At 39.2% G+C, this 15,846-nt stretch overlaps 1 protein-coding gene across 8 annotated transcripts in view; it reads left to right on the top strand.

Annotated features, from left to right (window-relative positions):
• Nucleotides 1-15,846, top strand: part of CTNND2 (catenin delta 2) — an 826,820-nt gene that overhangs the window by 643,920 nt on the left and 167,054 nt on the right. For all 8 annotated transcript variants that reach the window (XM_069491984.1, XM_069491978.1, XM_069491981.1 and 5 more), the window contains one exon: nt 11,327-11,510. In XM_069491984.1, the coding sequence (XP_069348085.1) occupies nt 11,327-11,510 (184 nt within the window). The remainder of the gene's footprint in view (nt 1-11,326; nt 11,511-15,846) is intronic.

Raw genomic sequence — 15,846 nt, 5'->3', positions numbered from 1 at the left:
TGCATGCCAGAGGGATGCCTAGTGCCTAGGATACTCAGCAGAGAACACAGTTGATACTTTTTCAAGGAACAATGTGAGCCCCGACTATAGACAGTGTTAGACATCACAGTGTTGTAGATACGGTGTTGGTAAAAAACTGAAAATTGAATGCCTTGAATTTTGTAATTAAACATCAGTTTTCTTATCTAGACACCAAGAAACAAAAGCACAATGACTTCCCCTGGGTCCAAAACCCATACCCCACTCTCTTCTTGGTGTCTTCACTTCAACTGTATGGTCCTTGCTGAAAACACAATTAAGTGTGGAGGGGGCCAAGGGAGTGCCTGACACACCTCTCCAGTGCTGTCCCACTGTGCGGCCCTTCCTTCATGGCCTGAGTGGGCTGTGTGCTCTCTGCCTGGCTGATTTGCACTAGCCCTTGTGCCGGCCCGGGTCGTGCTGCGTGGCTGGGCCCTGCGTCCTCTGTCAGCAGCATCGCCCTTTGCATCCTCTGTCGGGGTGGGGGGGCTCTCTCCGTCTGTAACCACACACCGTGTGTGTTTGCTTTCTTGTTTAGTCTCCCTCACCCACGGAAGCTCTTTGAAGCTGGAGACCACTTCTCTCCTTTTCCCATCATTCTCTCCCCATCTCTGCAGAGAAACTGGACCAAAATCGCAGCATGTTTGTGGGATTGAGTTCTCGGGTGGTTTGCTCGCACCGAGGCTTAGAACAGTTCTGTGAGCCAAAGAACATCCTGTTTGCTGAAGGGGTGGATGGATAATGAAATGGGTGAAACAAATACATAAATGAATGAGGTTGCTGAGCCTCGATGATGTTACCAGTACAAAGATCTCATGCATGAAGCTCAGTAATCACTTTCCTGTAGTCGTGACTTGTAGTTTTTCTGTGTACATCAGAAGGAAGTCACAGGGGAAGAAGCTGACACTGGGGAACTCAGTGAAATTCAGCAGGATTAAGATAGAATACCTTCCAGCCACAGTGCTTGCTCTCTCTGGCTACTTCTTTGAAAACAATTCTGGGTGGCAGGACCCATGCACATCACTCACATCAGAATTTCCAGAGGCAGAGCCGGTGCATAGGTATCTTTCTGAATTTCCCCATGGTGGCCCAGATGAGGACTACTATTCTAGTGTAAGACCATGATTGTCCGAATGATAAGTATCCTTCTGATTGTTGAGAAGTGTGTTTTTTGTTTTTTGTTTTCTCAATGAACATTTTAGTTGGCATCTACTACCAGTGGTCCCCAACCTTTTTGGCACCAGGGACCAATTTCATGGAAGACAATTTTTCCACAGACAGGGTGTGGGAAGTGGGCAGAGCAATGGGAAGTGGCTATAAGTAGAGATGAAGCTTCGCTCACCTCCTGCTGTTCCCCCCGCCCCATTCCTAAGTTTCATGGAAGGCGATTTTTCCACGGATCGGGGTGGACGGGCAGCGTAGCTCTGCAGCCTGGTCCCTAAGAGGTCACGGCGCACTAATGGTCCATGGCCCTGGGGTTGGGGACCAGTGCTACATATTAGGCCCATACTCATTAATGCTATTATGCATTACCCATTCTTATCTGCAAGCCTTGGCTGTCTTTCTTGACACCTGAAGTTTTCTCTGTCATTCTGGCTCATTCTGTTCATCCTTCAGGGCCAGCTCAAGACCCCTCTCTCCCATAGAGCCTTCTGTGATTCCCTCCCAGTATGATCTTTCGTTACCTGAATTTTCTTGGCACGTCATCTCTGACAGTTAAGGGGTTTTAGCATATACAACTCTATAGAGTGAGTTTCATATGCCACTGGACAGGTGTACTTACTTTTATCTCTTGGAGTGGACTCTTACTAATAAACTGTATATTCCTCAGAGTACCTAGCAAAACCTTGCTTTGACAGGCATTCACAAAATATCTGCTGAAACACTAAAACCATAAGAAATGGCACAAGGAAATAGAAGTTTCCCCCAATCTCTGATTTAGGGACTAGGCTAGCATAGGGAATCTGAGGGGAAAGAAAATATGTTCGGTAGAAAATGTGGAATAATAAATGTCCACATTTTGGGTTATGAAAATGAAACTCAGAAATATAAATTTGAGCATTATCAGCAGAGATTATAGATGAGTCTTATTTTTATTATCCACTGTCTTCATATTTTCCATGAAAAATAACCTCTGAATAGAGTGTCTCTAAGAAGCGACATAATTTGGAGTGTGAGAGCTGGGGTTCATTTCCCAGCTCTGTCCTCTTGTCTGTTACCTATCGGTGGGAGATTTTTGTAACCTCTTTAATCTTTAGTTATGACTCTGTGGAATGAAACCAATAGCAGTACCTCTCTTCTAGGGTTATGGTCAGGATTTACCAGTACATGTGATATAGTAAAAGCTTAATAAATGAGGACTTATGATTTTCATTGGTATTATTAATGGTGGAGCAACAATATCAGACAATTTTGATTTAACTGAAAATAAGGCCTAGTTTTGAAATTAGTATCGTGGACAGGTTAAAGATCTAGTTTTAAAATTACCCCTCATCTCAATCAGTTGCTTGTTAATTTTTTTCCACGGAAGGTTGTAGCTATATTTTTTTAGCAGAGGTCAGCAGAATTAAACGTATGCAAGAAAAATTATTTGTAAAAGTAGTTTCAAAACTGAATGTTCTTGTTAATTAACTAGGTCTAGCCATTCCTCAGTGAATATATACTTCAAAACATCATGTTGTACATAATACATAAATACAATTTTATCCATCAATTAAAAAAACTAAAACTGAATGTTCTTCCTTCTGTGAACTCAAATGACTTCTTGAAATTTCTCAAGCTACATTTCCTGAAGCTAAAAGGAAACTGGAAAAAGATGAAAAGCAGAACATTCTTTTGTGTTCGTGTATTCTGCTTCAAAGAAGAGCAAACCACATCACCTCTCTCCAATTTCAAGCAGCAAATTTATGTGCTGACATTTGCCTGATTGTTCATATGCATCACAAACGCTTATCTGACCTTCATTTTCCCCCCAAAAGTCGAATGACTTTGACAAGCAACTCAGCTACTCTGTATCTGTTTCCTCATCTGTAAAATGGATTTGATCAAAGGTTTACATGAGTTAATATATGCAAGGGGATTAGCAAAAACCTTGGTGCATAACAAGAACTCAAAAATGTTAGGTATTTTGGGCTATTATTCTTTTTGTGTTTGTTTAATGTGATCTTCTTTTAGACATCTAGCTCAGCCATGCTCCGTGATAGTTTGAGGTCCTTACGCTTTAACATCATTCATCTACTTGTTCATTCATCGCTTGTCGGGTAAAAGTGTATAATCCCTAACTTCAGTAACTTTTAGGAAAAGAGTTCCAGGACCACTTTCCAGAGATTATGAACCTCAGCTTGGATGCACTGGTGATGTTTTTTCAACGTTCTGGCATGCCCAAGGTCATGGAAGAAGGCCATAGTTTCAAGGAAGCCTAATTGTTTATCCCAACTGTTGATCTCTTAGGAATTGGGAAATATGGAATTCTATGGTTCATTTATAAAATGCTGTGATCAAAGATGAACCCATGACTTTCACAGATGGCTACTACCAGACGTTGACATAAAAATTATTTTTCAAGCACAATTACTTAAAAAAAAATTACCACAGGGAGAGCGTTCCCCTTCTTAGGTAGTAGCTGCATTGCCAGCTGCAGGAAGGCATCCGGTTGGAGACAGGCATCATTTTCCATGAATAGCACCTGATCTGTTATGCCTTGATTGAAAACATTTAATGGAAGAATTCTAAAGAAATTAGGATATGCATACTCCAGTTTAGAATGGAAAGAGATCATAGACATATCTGAGATTTGATTCTTTCATTTTAAAAAAGTCAGTTATTTATAGTCTTTTGTCTTAAATAAAATAAATTCAGACTCTGAAAACAAAAGTGAAGATAATTTTTTAAACTAATCAAAAATTTAGGTTACTATAGCTTCTTGCCATATAAATCTATACCAACTTCATCTAAACTTTAAATTTATGCTTCTGGTGCTGAAATTTGAATAAGAGAGTGCTACTGGGATCATTTTTGGCCTGAGAACAAGACAGCACCTTGATACTGATGGGTGTACCTTGTAACAAAATTGTTTTAGAACTTTGGGAATTAAAGCATCTCATGGGGACCCAGGTAGATTCAATCAGCTTAAACCAGAATTTGCCTGGTGTTTAATAGCAAAGATCTGAGTTACTTTCAAATGTGAAGAAGAACAACTCGCTCTTCATCCATTCTGGAGCTAAACAAATTAGGTATGTATTTTGAAAATGAGAAAGAATAATTCTACGTAATTCTCAGCATTTTTGTGTGATTATTTTGAAAACAATTCTGTGTTTGGACCAGAATAGCCTTATGTGGGAATAGTGGAATGATAGTTTACAGTCATCGACTGTGACAGTCCAATTCTTCTCCCTCCTCACCCCTGCATCCATTAACCCCAGGGGCTCTTTCTTCTCATCACCGTCTCTATGAGACTCTGAACTTCCAAGGCTGATTCAGTGAGTTAAAATTCTAAAAGGATTAACCTTCAAGTAATCCCCTCTGCAAAGGCCGCTGCAGCTTCTCTCTTGGAATATTAAGGAGGAGAATTTAGAGGTCATTTGTTCTGGTCAACCAAATCCTGGGATTCCTACAGGAAACCTTTGAGGAGTTTGGGCCTAAGAAGCTACCTGTTATTATAGCAACATTTTAGTAAACTTTAACAAGACTCAAGATAAATACTTTTATTTTTAAAAAGCATAAAGTGAGTATGGTATGTGAATCTTTTCTATCTGGAAGGACTCTCAAGACAATCCCAATTCACAGCCGTAACTGGGGGTCATTGCTTCTTGGGGACATGTTGAGGGTGTTTATATGCAGGCACCCAAATGCTCGTTTGTACCGCAGATGCACACACACAACACAACAGCAGTTCAGGGTGTCCTGGGCCTCCACATTTTAATCAGCCACCCTCTGCCCACCCAGGAACTCAAGGTGTGAATGAGTGGGGGTGGAGAAGGCAATGGTGGGTACCCCCTCATCCCCCTCACACCCCCACCTAGCCCCAACTCTGACTTTTTTATAAGGTGAACTTTTTTTTCCCCAGTTCTTCAACCTTTTGCTCTCCCTCTCTCCAGCTATACAAACTATCACTCTAGAAATAAAAGAAATGAGGGATTTGTTTAAAATAAATTCTCATAAATACATTAAGTTAATTTTTAATTCACTGATTAACCTTAAATACATGTTTTAAAACATTTATTTAAAATGAATTAAGCCCAGCTTTCCTCTGAACTTTGGTTTGAGCCTTGCCCATGTGGAGGGTTTGTGTTTTAGGTCCAGTGACTGGAAAGAAAACACCGAAAGCAAACCAGGGGGCTGTCGGGAAGCCTTGCATAGCCGCAAGGCAGCATTTGATTTTATCATTATTTAAAACTTGCTGTTATCAAAATGTGTTTTTTTGTTCATCTGGGCTTTTTTCTCCCCCCAAGATAATCTTCATCTCTTTCAGGAAAAAGAACCACAATTACCCTCTATTAAAACAAAGTAAAGGATCAAATGAAAGTAATTAAGATTTTATTAAAGAAATTTTAATAATCCAGTCACTGCTCATGAATATGGATAATCTCAAGGAAAAGAGCCATCCTGTGCCTGAAATAAAAATAAACTATATTTTAAATATATTTAGTATACGTAAGTAGTTATTTAAATAAGTACTGAAATAGAGTCTTCTCAACTAAACCTACTATCAAAATTATATTTGGAACAGCAATAATTTTACACTGATAAAGGAAAGCTATTGAATGAATGTAATTAAAGGAATGATGCTCTAAAACAATTTTATTACAGATTATAATCTAGAAGAAATTAGCAGGTAAATTATAATGTGTTAGTAACCATCAACCAAAATACTATAAAACATTTTTGTGTTACCTTCAGATAAGAATGAATAGGGTAACTTGTCATGGATGCTGAAAACTGGTGAATTCAATCAATTTCACAGTTTTTTCATGAATTTAAATTTTAGTATTACCTTGGCTAATTTAGAATTACCAGGGAGTTAATATAAGAAAATTATCCAAATGCATCACCACCAGAGATAAGCCTTCTAATGCTAAACTGATTAATGTTTTTCAGTGACATAAATTTTTCTCTAGTAACTAAAAGTAGAATTTCTGTAGATTGAAGGTATCTAATCCTATTTAAATAACACTTTTATACTCTCATTTGGATTTATTATTTGTAAAATTATATCTTGCCTCTGCTATTTGATTCTTTTAAGACATCCCATCATTTTTCTAGCACTGTGATAGAGAATGTTTGATGCCTGCAGCATGTGGCGTCCTGTAAGGGTCCTACCAGCCAGTTAGTAATTCTGATTTCTATTTAGTGCCTAATTGGGGAACACCTCCTGTGTGTCAGAGCTTATTCTGTGTGCTGGGGATTCTGTGTGCTGTGTGTGCGCTGCATACGATGAACACAGACAAGTGTCTGCTTTCATTTCGTGGTTGGGGACCCTGTTGTGGGGAGGACAGTGAGGAGGTGATAGAATGAGTTAGTGATAAGGTCTCTGCTAAAAATTAAAATAGGAAGTCTGACAGTAGGTGTCTGGGGAGGTAGTTTAGTTTGATCCATACAAGCTTCTCTGAGTTTAGCACATTTAAGGTGACATGTGAATGGAAGAATGATTAGCCATGGAAAGATCTAGGGAAGAATGTTCCAGAATGAGGCAGTAGCAAGTCCAAGGGCCCTGTGACATAAACGAGCTTCTATGTTCAAGGAAAAACAATAAGCCATGGTGGCCAGAGCATAGTTATAGTGATGCCCAGGCCATGTGCACAAGGATTTTTTGTTTTGTTCACTGATATCTCCACTTTGCGTCAAATAGGACCACACACATAGTAGGTCCTTAATGTGTATGGAGAGGATAAATGAATGAATGGATCTGACTGAAGATGAATTTAGAGATTTAGGGAAAGACTTGATCATGAAACTGCCGTAAGAAGTTTAATTTTATTTTAAGCATAACAGAACATTTTTGAGGGGATTTGTGGTAGATTGACTAATGCCCCCCTTCAAAGGTATCCATATCCTAATTCCCAGAGCCTATAAATGTTACCTCACATGGTGAAAGGGACTTTGCAGGTGTGATTGAGTTAGGGGTCTTGGATTATGCAAGTGGGTGCAGTGTGATCACAGGTGTCCTTATGAGAAAGAGGCAGGAGGATCAGAGTCAGAGGAGAGATGTGATGTTAGAAGCCAAGATGAGAGGGATGTAAGAACTCAAGCCAGGGAATTCAGGCAGCCTCCAGAGCTGGAGAAGACAAGAAAACACATTCTGCCCTAGAGCCTCCAGAAGGTGCGCAGTCCTGCTGGCTCAGTTTAGACCCCAGACCTACAAAACTGTAAGAGAATAAATCTATGTTTCTTAAGTCACTATGCAGTGATTTATTATAGCAGCAATTGGAAACTAATGCACAATTATTCCAAATTAAACAAAGTGTTTGGCCACTTATTAAGTTGCAGATATGAAGAATGATACATTTTAAAAAATGAAATGTTTGTCATTTAAATTAAATTGTATTTTAAATGTAATTAAAAGTTTAGCTGGACCATCCTTCTTATATCTTGTTTACTGTCACAACAGAAGTTGGAAAGAATAAGAGAACAAATGGAAACGGGTAAGAGAGGAGTAACTAGAGAAAAATGTTGTAGAAAGGCATGAGGGAAAAAAATGAGTTGATCCATTGTAGAAAAGCAAAGGGAAAGGAAAGAGAATGAGAACGGAACAAAAAGAAAGTGGGAGTTTGAGAGAAAGGTAATGTATACTATCTTTTAAAAAAACATATGTTTTGCATAATAAATTACCCCCAAATTTAGCAGCTTAAAACAGCAAACATTCGTCTCTCCACAGTGCTATGTGTCAGGAATCTAGGAACAGCAGATTTGGGTGGTCCTGCCTCGGGATCTCTCATGAGTTTGCAGTCATCCGAAGGCTCGACTGGGGCTGGGGGATCCACTTCCAAAATGGTGCTCTCAGGTGACTGTGGCTGAAGGCCTTGGTTCTTTGCCACAGTGGCTCCTCCATAGGGCTGTTTGAGGGTCTCAGGAAGTGAAAATTGGCTTCCTCTAAAATAACAATACAAGAGAAAGAACTTAGAGGAAGCCACAATATGTATTTTATGATCTAGGCTCCAGTCACTCGTGGTCACTTCCACCATATTGTGTTGGCCAGAAGTGAATAACTAAGCCCAGTCCTCACTCATGGCGACGAGAATTAGGCTCCATCATTTGAAGGAAATGTCAAAGAATTTGTAGAAATATCTTAAACCACCATGAAAGAAAGGGAGGAAGGAGTGCAGAGGAATTTAAGCAAAACACTTATTTTTCCATTTGTTCAGAGAGGACACCTAGATATTTCCCGTTTTCTCCACTAATCTTTCTCCCTTCAGCCAATACTAATGTGTGTGTGTGTGTGTGTGTGTGTGTGTAGCAGGACAGATGTGGAGTTCCCAGCTGTTTCTCACTTTTTATTCCTGCCACACATATCAACCTTTATCTCAATTTTCTCCAGAAACTGCTGCTTCTACACTCAAGCTTAGTCTCTGTGTCCAGATAATCTAACCCAAACTCAAAATTTTGAGGATCCCCTGCAACTGGTTTGCTAAATTTGACCCCCTTTAAAAAGTCTCGCTGCATTACATCCACTTTGCCAAGTTATCATCCAGAGGTGATGAAGTTGTTTCTGGTAGAGATTCACTGCAGTTCTGATACGTTCAGGAAGCGCTTGTGGGTTGCGGATATAAATTAAGATAGAAGGCTCAGAGATACGGATCAAGTGCTGCGATAAGTTCATTGGAATGTGACTCACAGATGGAGCCAGCCCGGAAAGGTGGAATGAATGTGAACTTCTGTCCCTGCACGATTCTGAATTAGGTTACACTAATTAAAGAATTAGCAAGAAAGGTGAAGAAGATAGAACAGCCCAATAAAGAGATCTCTCAGATCATATCTTCTTTTGCATCCTTTTATTTCTTGTCAGATATTAGATTAGGCCTTTAATTTTTCTTTGATTTCCCTCCCTTCCTTTTCCTGTCTCCTTTCTGCTTCATAGAAAACAGTAAAACTAGCTCTTTTTTATCATAGAAAACCTGTAGATTCTTTTAAATTCATTGCATGTAAAAATGATAAAGTTTCTCTTTTGCTACTAAGATTTTAGAGGAAATGTATTGTGCAGCAAAACATATTATCAATATTTTAAAGCATTTATAAGCCTCAGTTTTCAGGTATTGGTATTTTAAAATCAGGATTTGGGAATGAAAAAATTAATATTTTGTTTTTGTATTTTTGCATTATATGCTTGGAAGAACAGGTATAAATGCTTTAACATGATATTCTCTTTTTTTAATAGAAGCTGATGTTTACTTTTCATCAACCTTATTTCCTTAACATGATATTCTTAAAAGTTATTCTCAAATACTGAGGTAGAGACTAATTTCTTTTTAATGTGCTCGTGTAAACTGAAAACTCAATTATTTTACTATAAAACGGTAACATTTTTTGAGACTGCAGATGAATGAAAGTAATCATTTTGATTATCAAAATTTAGTAAGGCATTTCTTAATAGATAAATAAAAAACTTTGCATTTTATTTAAAACAAGGCAAATGTGTATGTAATATTCCTAGTATTTCAAATCAGTCCAAAACAGAATATATTCTGACACCTTCTGTGTACCATTGATCAGTATTTGAATATGCGATTTAGGATGCTAAAGGCAATACAACATGTATGGAAAACAGTCAATGTGCTAAAGCAGAATTGGACAAAATTTTTCTGTAAAGGACCAGATATTAAATTGTTGAGGTTTTGTGGACTGTATAGTCTCTGTCACAAATACCCAACTCTTCCTTTGTAGGACAAAAGCAGACATAGAAATATGTAAATGAACAGACATGGCCGTGTTCCAATAAAACTTTATTTATAAAAACAGGCAGGCCAGATTTTCCCTCAAGTTAACCCTTTGCACTAAAGGATTGATTTATACATACTGGATATCAAAAACATTTTGTTTCCTTGGTATTCACTTAAATAAAATTCTCAGTAAATGTTATTTCTAAAGACAGTTGAAAGAATTTGTCTCTATAGTAGTCACATTTTTATAGAACTTTATAGTCACTTTATTTTTATAGTGCCTTATTTAGTTATTAACAGTCATATTTGTATTATTCATGCCCTTGGATAGTTCAGCATGTGCAAGGCAAGGAACTAATAAAACAAAATTTTAGAAATAAATGTGTTCCATTTATTCATAACACAGTAGACAGGACAAAATCTCATCTCATTAAAATACATTGAAAGCTTATTAAACAAAAAAGCTGGAAGTGCTATTACTAAAGACAACCACAGCTTTTTATTTCTAATATCTGCAGGGATGGTGCCTGTTTAGATTGAGGGAGCATACAGGCTTTCTTTCAAAGGAAAACAGAGTATATTCTGTTTCTTTTTTCTTTATGTGTACTGTTCTAAACAAAAAATAGAATAATTATTTTAAAAGCATTTTCAAATGATGTTCCATATGCAATGCTTATGACCTTTCCTAGAATTAGTCTCATTTCTAAAAATATTTAAAAGCCTAAAACATCATCCATCCTTAACATTTTGCTTTGCTCTGCCTACATTAATTACTGTTGCACTCTATCTATTTGCAGACAGTCCCTCTACTTCCTACTACCCCCTTTGTCATTATCTAAGGGGGAACATTCTGTCGGCCCTCCATGACCATTGCTTTCAGAGAAAAGCTGACAAAACTGTCACAAATAACAATAAGTTTCTATTGCTTGTTGAGCCCGTCGTCATCAGACCTGATGCTGGATTCTCATAAAGGTCCTACCCTATGGTGGCTGTTGTATGTGGAATCTAAGTGAATCAGATGGACCACATGTGCACACTGAGGTCTTGAGTAAAACAAAGATGCTCTGCTAGTCCATTTCAAATAATTTTCACATCTCTTTGGTCTTGGTTAGCTTTTGGGAACTTGGATCCATTGTATTAATAGTGAACAGAAGCCTGGTTGGTCGCCTCAATCCAATCAGACCTCTCATCCTCAGTTAGTCTGCATGATGAAATAAAGCTAATCATGTCACAATTGCTCTGCTCCCCCATCAGATCTTCCCAGCCTCTTCTAATGGGTTCACACAGATGTTCCAGAATTAAAGGCAAGCTCTAGGGGATGTGCCCACACTATCTTAATCCTTCCAGCCAGTGCTGTTAACTCAAATAAGGAAAACAGTTTTGAGAAGAGAAAAACTAGTGGCCACTCAAAAGCTCTCTTTGTGTGTCTCTTGCAGGAGTCCTTTGGAACCTCTCGTCATGCGATGCACTCAAAATGCCAATCATCCAGGATGCCCTGGCGGTATTGACCAACGCGGTGATTATCCCCCACTCAGGCTGGGAAAATTCACCTCTTCAGGACGATCGGAAAATACAGCTGCATTCATCACAGGTGCTGCGCAATGCCACTGGGTGCCTAAGGTCAGTCGTATGTCATGAGCGCCTCCTCCTGCCGTCTTCCTCTGGACAGACATTTTCTCTTGCCATGACTTCAACCGCTGTTTTACTAAGGATCAGACTATTCTGAAAGGTGAATGTTGTTGGCAAGGGGAGTGTAGGAAGCTAATAAAAAGCATTTCTAATCAGGCACTAAACAGGTGTAGGCATCTTCCACTCCCCTATACTTACACCAGTGTTTGACTTATTTAACATGATTTCTTAGGTCTAGGGCAAAAATAAACATTTTCATTTCAACCAAAAATAAGTCTTTTTTTTTCTGAAAACAGTAGTTCTTGGTAATTTCACATTATGTTATATCATGCATGTAGAGTAAGCAGGCAGGCCAATTGGTTGGGGAGAGTCTCTGATTGATATGTAGGGATGTAGTTAACTGTCACCAGTAGCTGTTTTCTTTTTCTTTTAACTCTCCCTGTGACTATAAGAACTTTTATTCTTAGAAATAGCTTTTTAATAATACCTGTTGTAATTAATTATTTTTTTTAAATAAGAAAAGTAGCAAATGTGTTGTAATTCTCTCCTAATGCATTTTTACAAAAATCACCCCCCAGGAATCTACTGAGATTTCTTAGAATCAACTTTATGTCTTGTTTAATTTTTGCTCATAGGAAAGAAAGTAATAATCAAGATATAATTCTTCAAAACTCTGGAAACTGTGCTCCCAAGGATGTTGTATTTTGTACCAAAGTTGGAAATCTCTGCTGGATGAAGTTAAATGATGGGATGAGGGTGGAGGAAGGGGGATTAAAAACACCTAGGCAAATAATCTACATTGTGGAAGTCAGATGTACAGGATTGCTTTAGCTAGGCTGGATCAAAGCTGCCATTTCTACTGCAATTGATCAGTTTCTAGGTATAAAAACCAGTCTCTACTGAGAAGGAACAAACTCACCTCAGTGACATTAATAATAATCATCTCATGAATATTTATAACAATGCTCTCAGCCTCCAGTGGAGAGGGGGCGTGGATGTTTGTGTGAATGTGTGTGCATATAGCCAGATAAGAGCCTGCCTCCATGAATATCTACACGCAGTCATGGTCAGGAATGGGAATCCTCTGACAATTCTGCTTTTCCTTCAGGTCACGAAATAATGAACTTTTGACATGATTTCTCTGGCTAGGCTCTATGTAAGACAAATGTACAATTCTCTAAAGCTCCCTGTTGAGGCATCCGTTTTGTAACCTCTTAAATTCTGTTATCCTTTAGAAACCTTCTGTCCTGCCAGAAGAAATATAACTCTTCCAAAGCTGAAACTGTAGGCCCTTCTGACCTCACATACCTGACTTTTTCTATGTAAGTTATTTGCAGCTACTAAAAGTGTTTTTCCATTCCTAGCATCCTCTGTTTGCAAAGAGTGCCATCATTTCTAGGGAAGACTGTGGTAGAAAGTGCCTCAGAATCAAGTGCAGAAGTACAGTCAGTAAAAACCTGCTTGGCTGTCAATTAAAATTTCTTCTGGATAATATAGTAGCATAATTATGTCTTCATGATGTTTGAAAGGATGTAGGCCACCACCTCTGTGAACATACATTCGATGTCCTTTGCTGAGAAAGAAGATGAAGAAGCTAGACCAGTGTAGGTTCAAGAGTCCCCTCTGCATGTCATCTGGCTGAGTTTAGGGTCTGGGATGTGACCTAGAGCACAGTTAGGTCAGATTAGGACTTTATCCGCTCATCTAAAAGCTTGACCCTTGCTTTTTCTGCTCTGGCTAGGAGTGACCACATCATAGGAAGGGAAAAAGGAGGACATTTGGTTTGGAAAGAGTTTCTTGTAGCCAATTTGAGTTTCCTTAGCCAGGGTGCAACCAGGTTTAGTGATTTCATGCTTTTCTGAATATATCATGTGAGTGACAAAGCAAAACCCATCAATGTATAGTGAAAGTTTTTCTCTCTTAATTCATTAAACTCCTACAGTCCTATGAAATGAAACATGGTTTCTCCTCCTTTGAGTTTGTTTATGACTCATTCCATGTTGATGAACAAGTTGGACCAGGAGAGGAAGAAAACAGCCCTGGGAAGGGCTGACATGAATTTATCAAAGACTCTGCAGATGAAAGTATTCAAGGAATTTCTACTATTATTCCCCATTTCCTGAGGAACAATGTTGGCAGCATACCAAAACAGCCACAGATGTCTATATCATGATAGAAGACTTTAAATTTTAGTATGTGAGTATATGGGCATTCTAGGTTATCCAACAAAGCCTAGATCTTTATTCACATTAAAGAAATTATTTCCTGCACTGCCCCTGCCTTCAAGCAATTGTTATCCCATGAGCATTTGCTGAGCACCTTCTGTGTGCCAGGGAGGGGCCAAGAGGGTGGAGATAGAGCAGCCTCCACCCTTCAGAAACTCATGACATAGTGGAAGAAATGGCACTCATGCAGTTAGCCCTAGCATTATGTCCTAGTGGCATTTTGATGTTATGATCAGGGTAGTACAGAAGAGAAAATTGGAGAGGGAGTGACTGACTCAGCCAGATTTGCTCACAAAGGCTTAAAGGATCAGGGGAGATTGGGCTAAGCACAGAAAGGACTTCATCGCTGGCTGCAGTTGGAAAGTGTTATGGCCAGAAAGACTAGCCGGCATACTCTGCACAGCCCTGGGAGGACTTCAGGGGGATTTGGGATACATTGTCAATAGCGACTGGATTTTTAAATAAAATCAAAGTGTTATTACTCACCAAGTCCCTGTCTTCCCAGGGCCTGAAAGTCCTGCTTCAGGTACATTGCTTACTCTCATATGCATTGTAAGCTCAGTAAGCTCCTGTTTACTAAGTGATGAAGCCAGTGCTTGGCCACACCCTGCCTGTAGACCCAGACCATTCCCACCCTACCACAGAGAGGAGATGGGGAGTTATGTGATAGGAGACTGTTAACAGATCTGCGCTTAAAACAGAACACAACAACCAACCGACCCATGAATGGGCAGCAGTCTCCTTTCTGTTGGTTCCTTAAATTTGCTTCTCAAGATTTACTGAGTGGCATCCGCTTGGCCAACATCCGTTTTGCCTTCAAATCCCAGTTGTCTTCTCCCTCTCCCTTCTTTCTTACTTCTCATTCTCCCATCCTAAAGTCTAAAGTATGGAGTGATTTGGTGGCTTGGACAGAGTTAGTCACTCAGCCCCACAAAACTCCCTTGTCTTCACCTCCACCTTCAATCTTCCTATAGACAACTGGAGCTATGGGTGCCCTGTTTTGTTTGAAGACGATACTAAGCCAGGCATGGTGGCTCGTGCCTGGAATTCCTACACTTCAGGAGGCTGAGGCAGAAGGATCACTTGAGGCCAGGAGTTTGAGAATAGTCTGGGCAACATAGCGATACTCACCTCTACAAAAAATAAGAAAGATTAGTTGCACCTGTAGTCCCAGCTATTCTCCAGGCAAGAGAATTTCTTGAGCCCAAGAGTTGGAGGATGGAGGCTGCAGTGACCTATGATTGTGGTGCTGCATTCCAGCCTGGGCAACCGAGCAAGACCTCGTCTCTAAAAAAAAAAAAAAAACAATGAGACTATATTTTAAGGTATGTGCTAGATAATAATGTTACATTATCTTTTGGGTACTCAGACTCCTCTATTCTTTTACAGATGACTTTAAGGTGAGTTGATATTTTTGACTTGTTACTATAGCTATTGTTTCAGGAATATATAAAGAAAATAAAACTCCTTTCCAAGGATAGTATTTCCTAAACCAGTGTAACTTACAAATCCAGTGAAAGGAGCATATGGTAGGGAAAAGTAAATTTTTCTTCTCTTTATCAGAAATCATTACTCTTGATTTTTGTTCCTAACAAGACTCAGTCTTGTTTATGTCATTTCAGGATGGGAAGCTGAGGTTAAGAATCTAAGTAACTGCTATTCTAAAAAAGATCAAATTTTTATTTTTCAGGAAAAAGGGCTATTCATACAAATTATACTACTCTTAAATGTCCAAAAGCTTAGCAGAGAGAAATTTAAGTAAATAAAATATGCCTAAGTCTTGGTAAGCTAGAGTCTGAAAAGCTGACAATACTTGATCTGTAGACAATTTCACGCAGTCTTAATAGACTCTGTCCAGTTTCCCGGCCACCCCCTTGGCAGCAGACGGTGCAGCGGCATCGATGATGGCCCCCCCTCCACCCCAGGTCCGGACTAGGGAAGGCGGCAGACTCTCGGGGAGCAGGCTGAAGAGGGGAGACGAAGGCAAAGGCCTTCTGTGAGAAGGGTGGTAAATCTTCCTGGAAAGATAGCATATCATGTTGACATAGCAAAAATTTAAGCACATGTGAAATATAAAATGAAAAGTTAATGCCCTTAGTCCT

The sequence above is a fragment of the Eulemur rufifrons genome, chromosome 17, assembly GCF_041146395.1.
Source record: "Eulemur rufifrons isolate Redbay chromosome 17, OSU_ERuf_1, whole genome shotgun sequence".
NCBI lineage: Eukaryota > Metazoa > Chordata > Mammalia > Primates > Lemuridae > Eulemur > Eulemur rufifrons.
The sequence above is the reverse complement of the archived record's forward strand: the minus strand, read 5'-3'. Positions and strand labels throughout refer to the sequence as shown.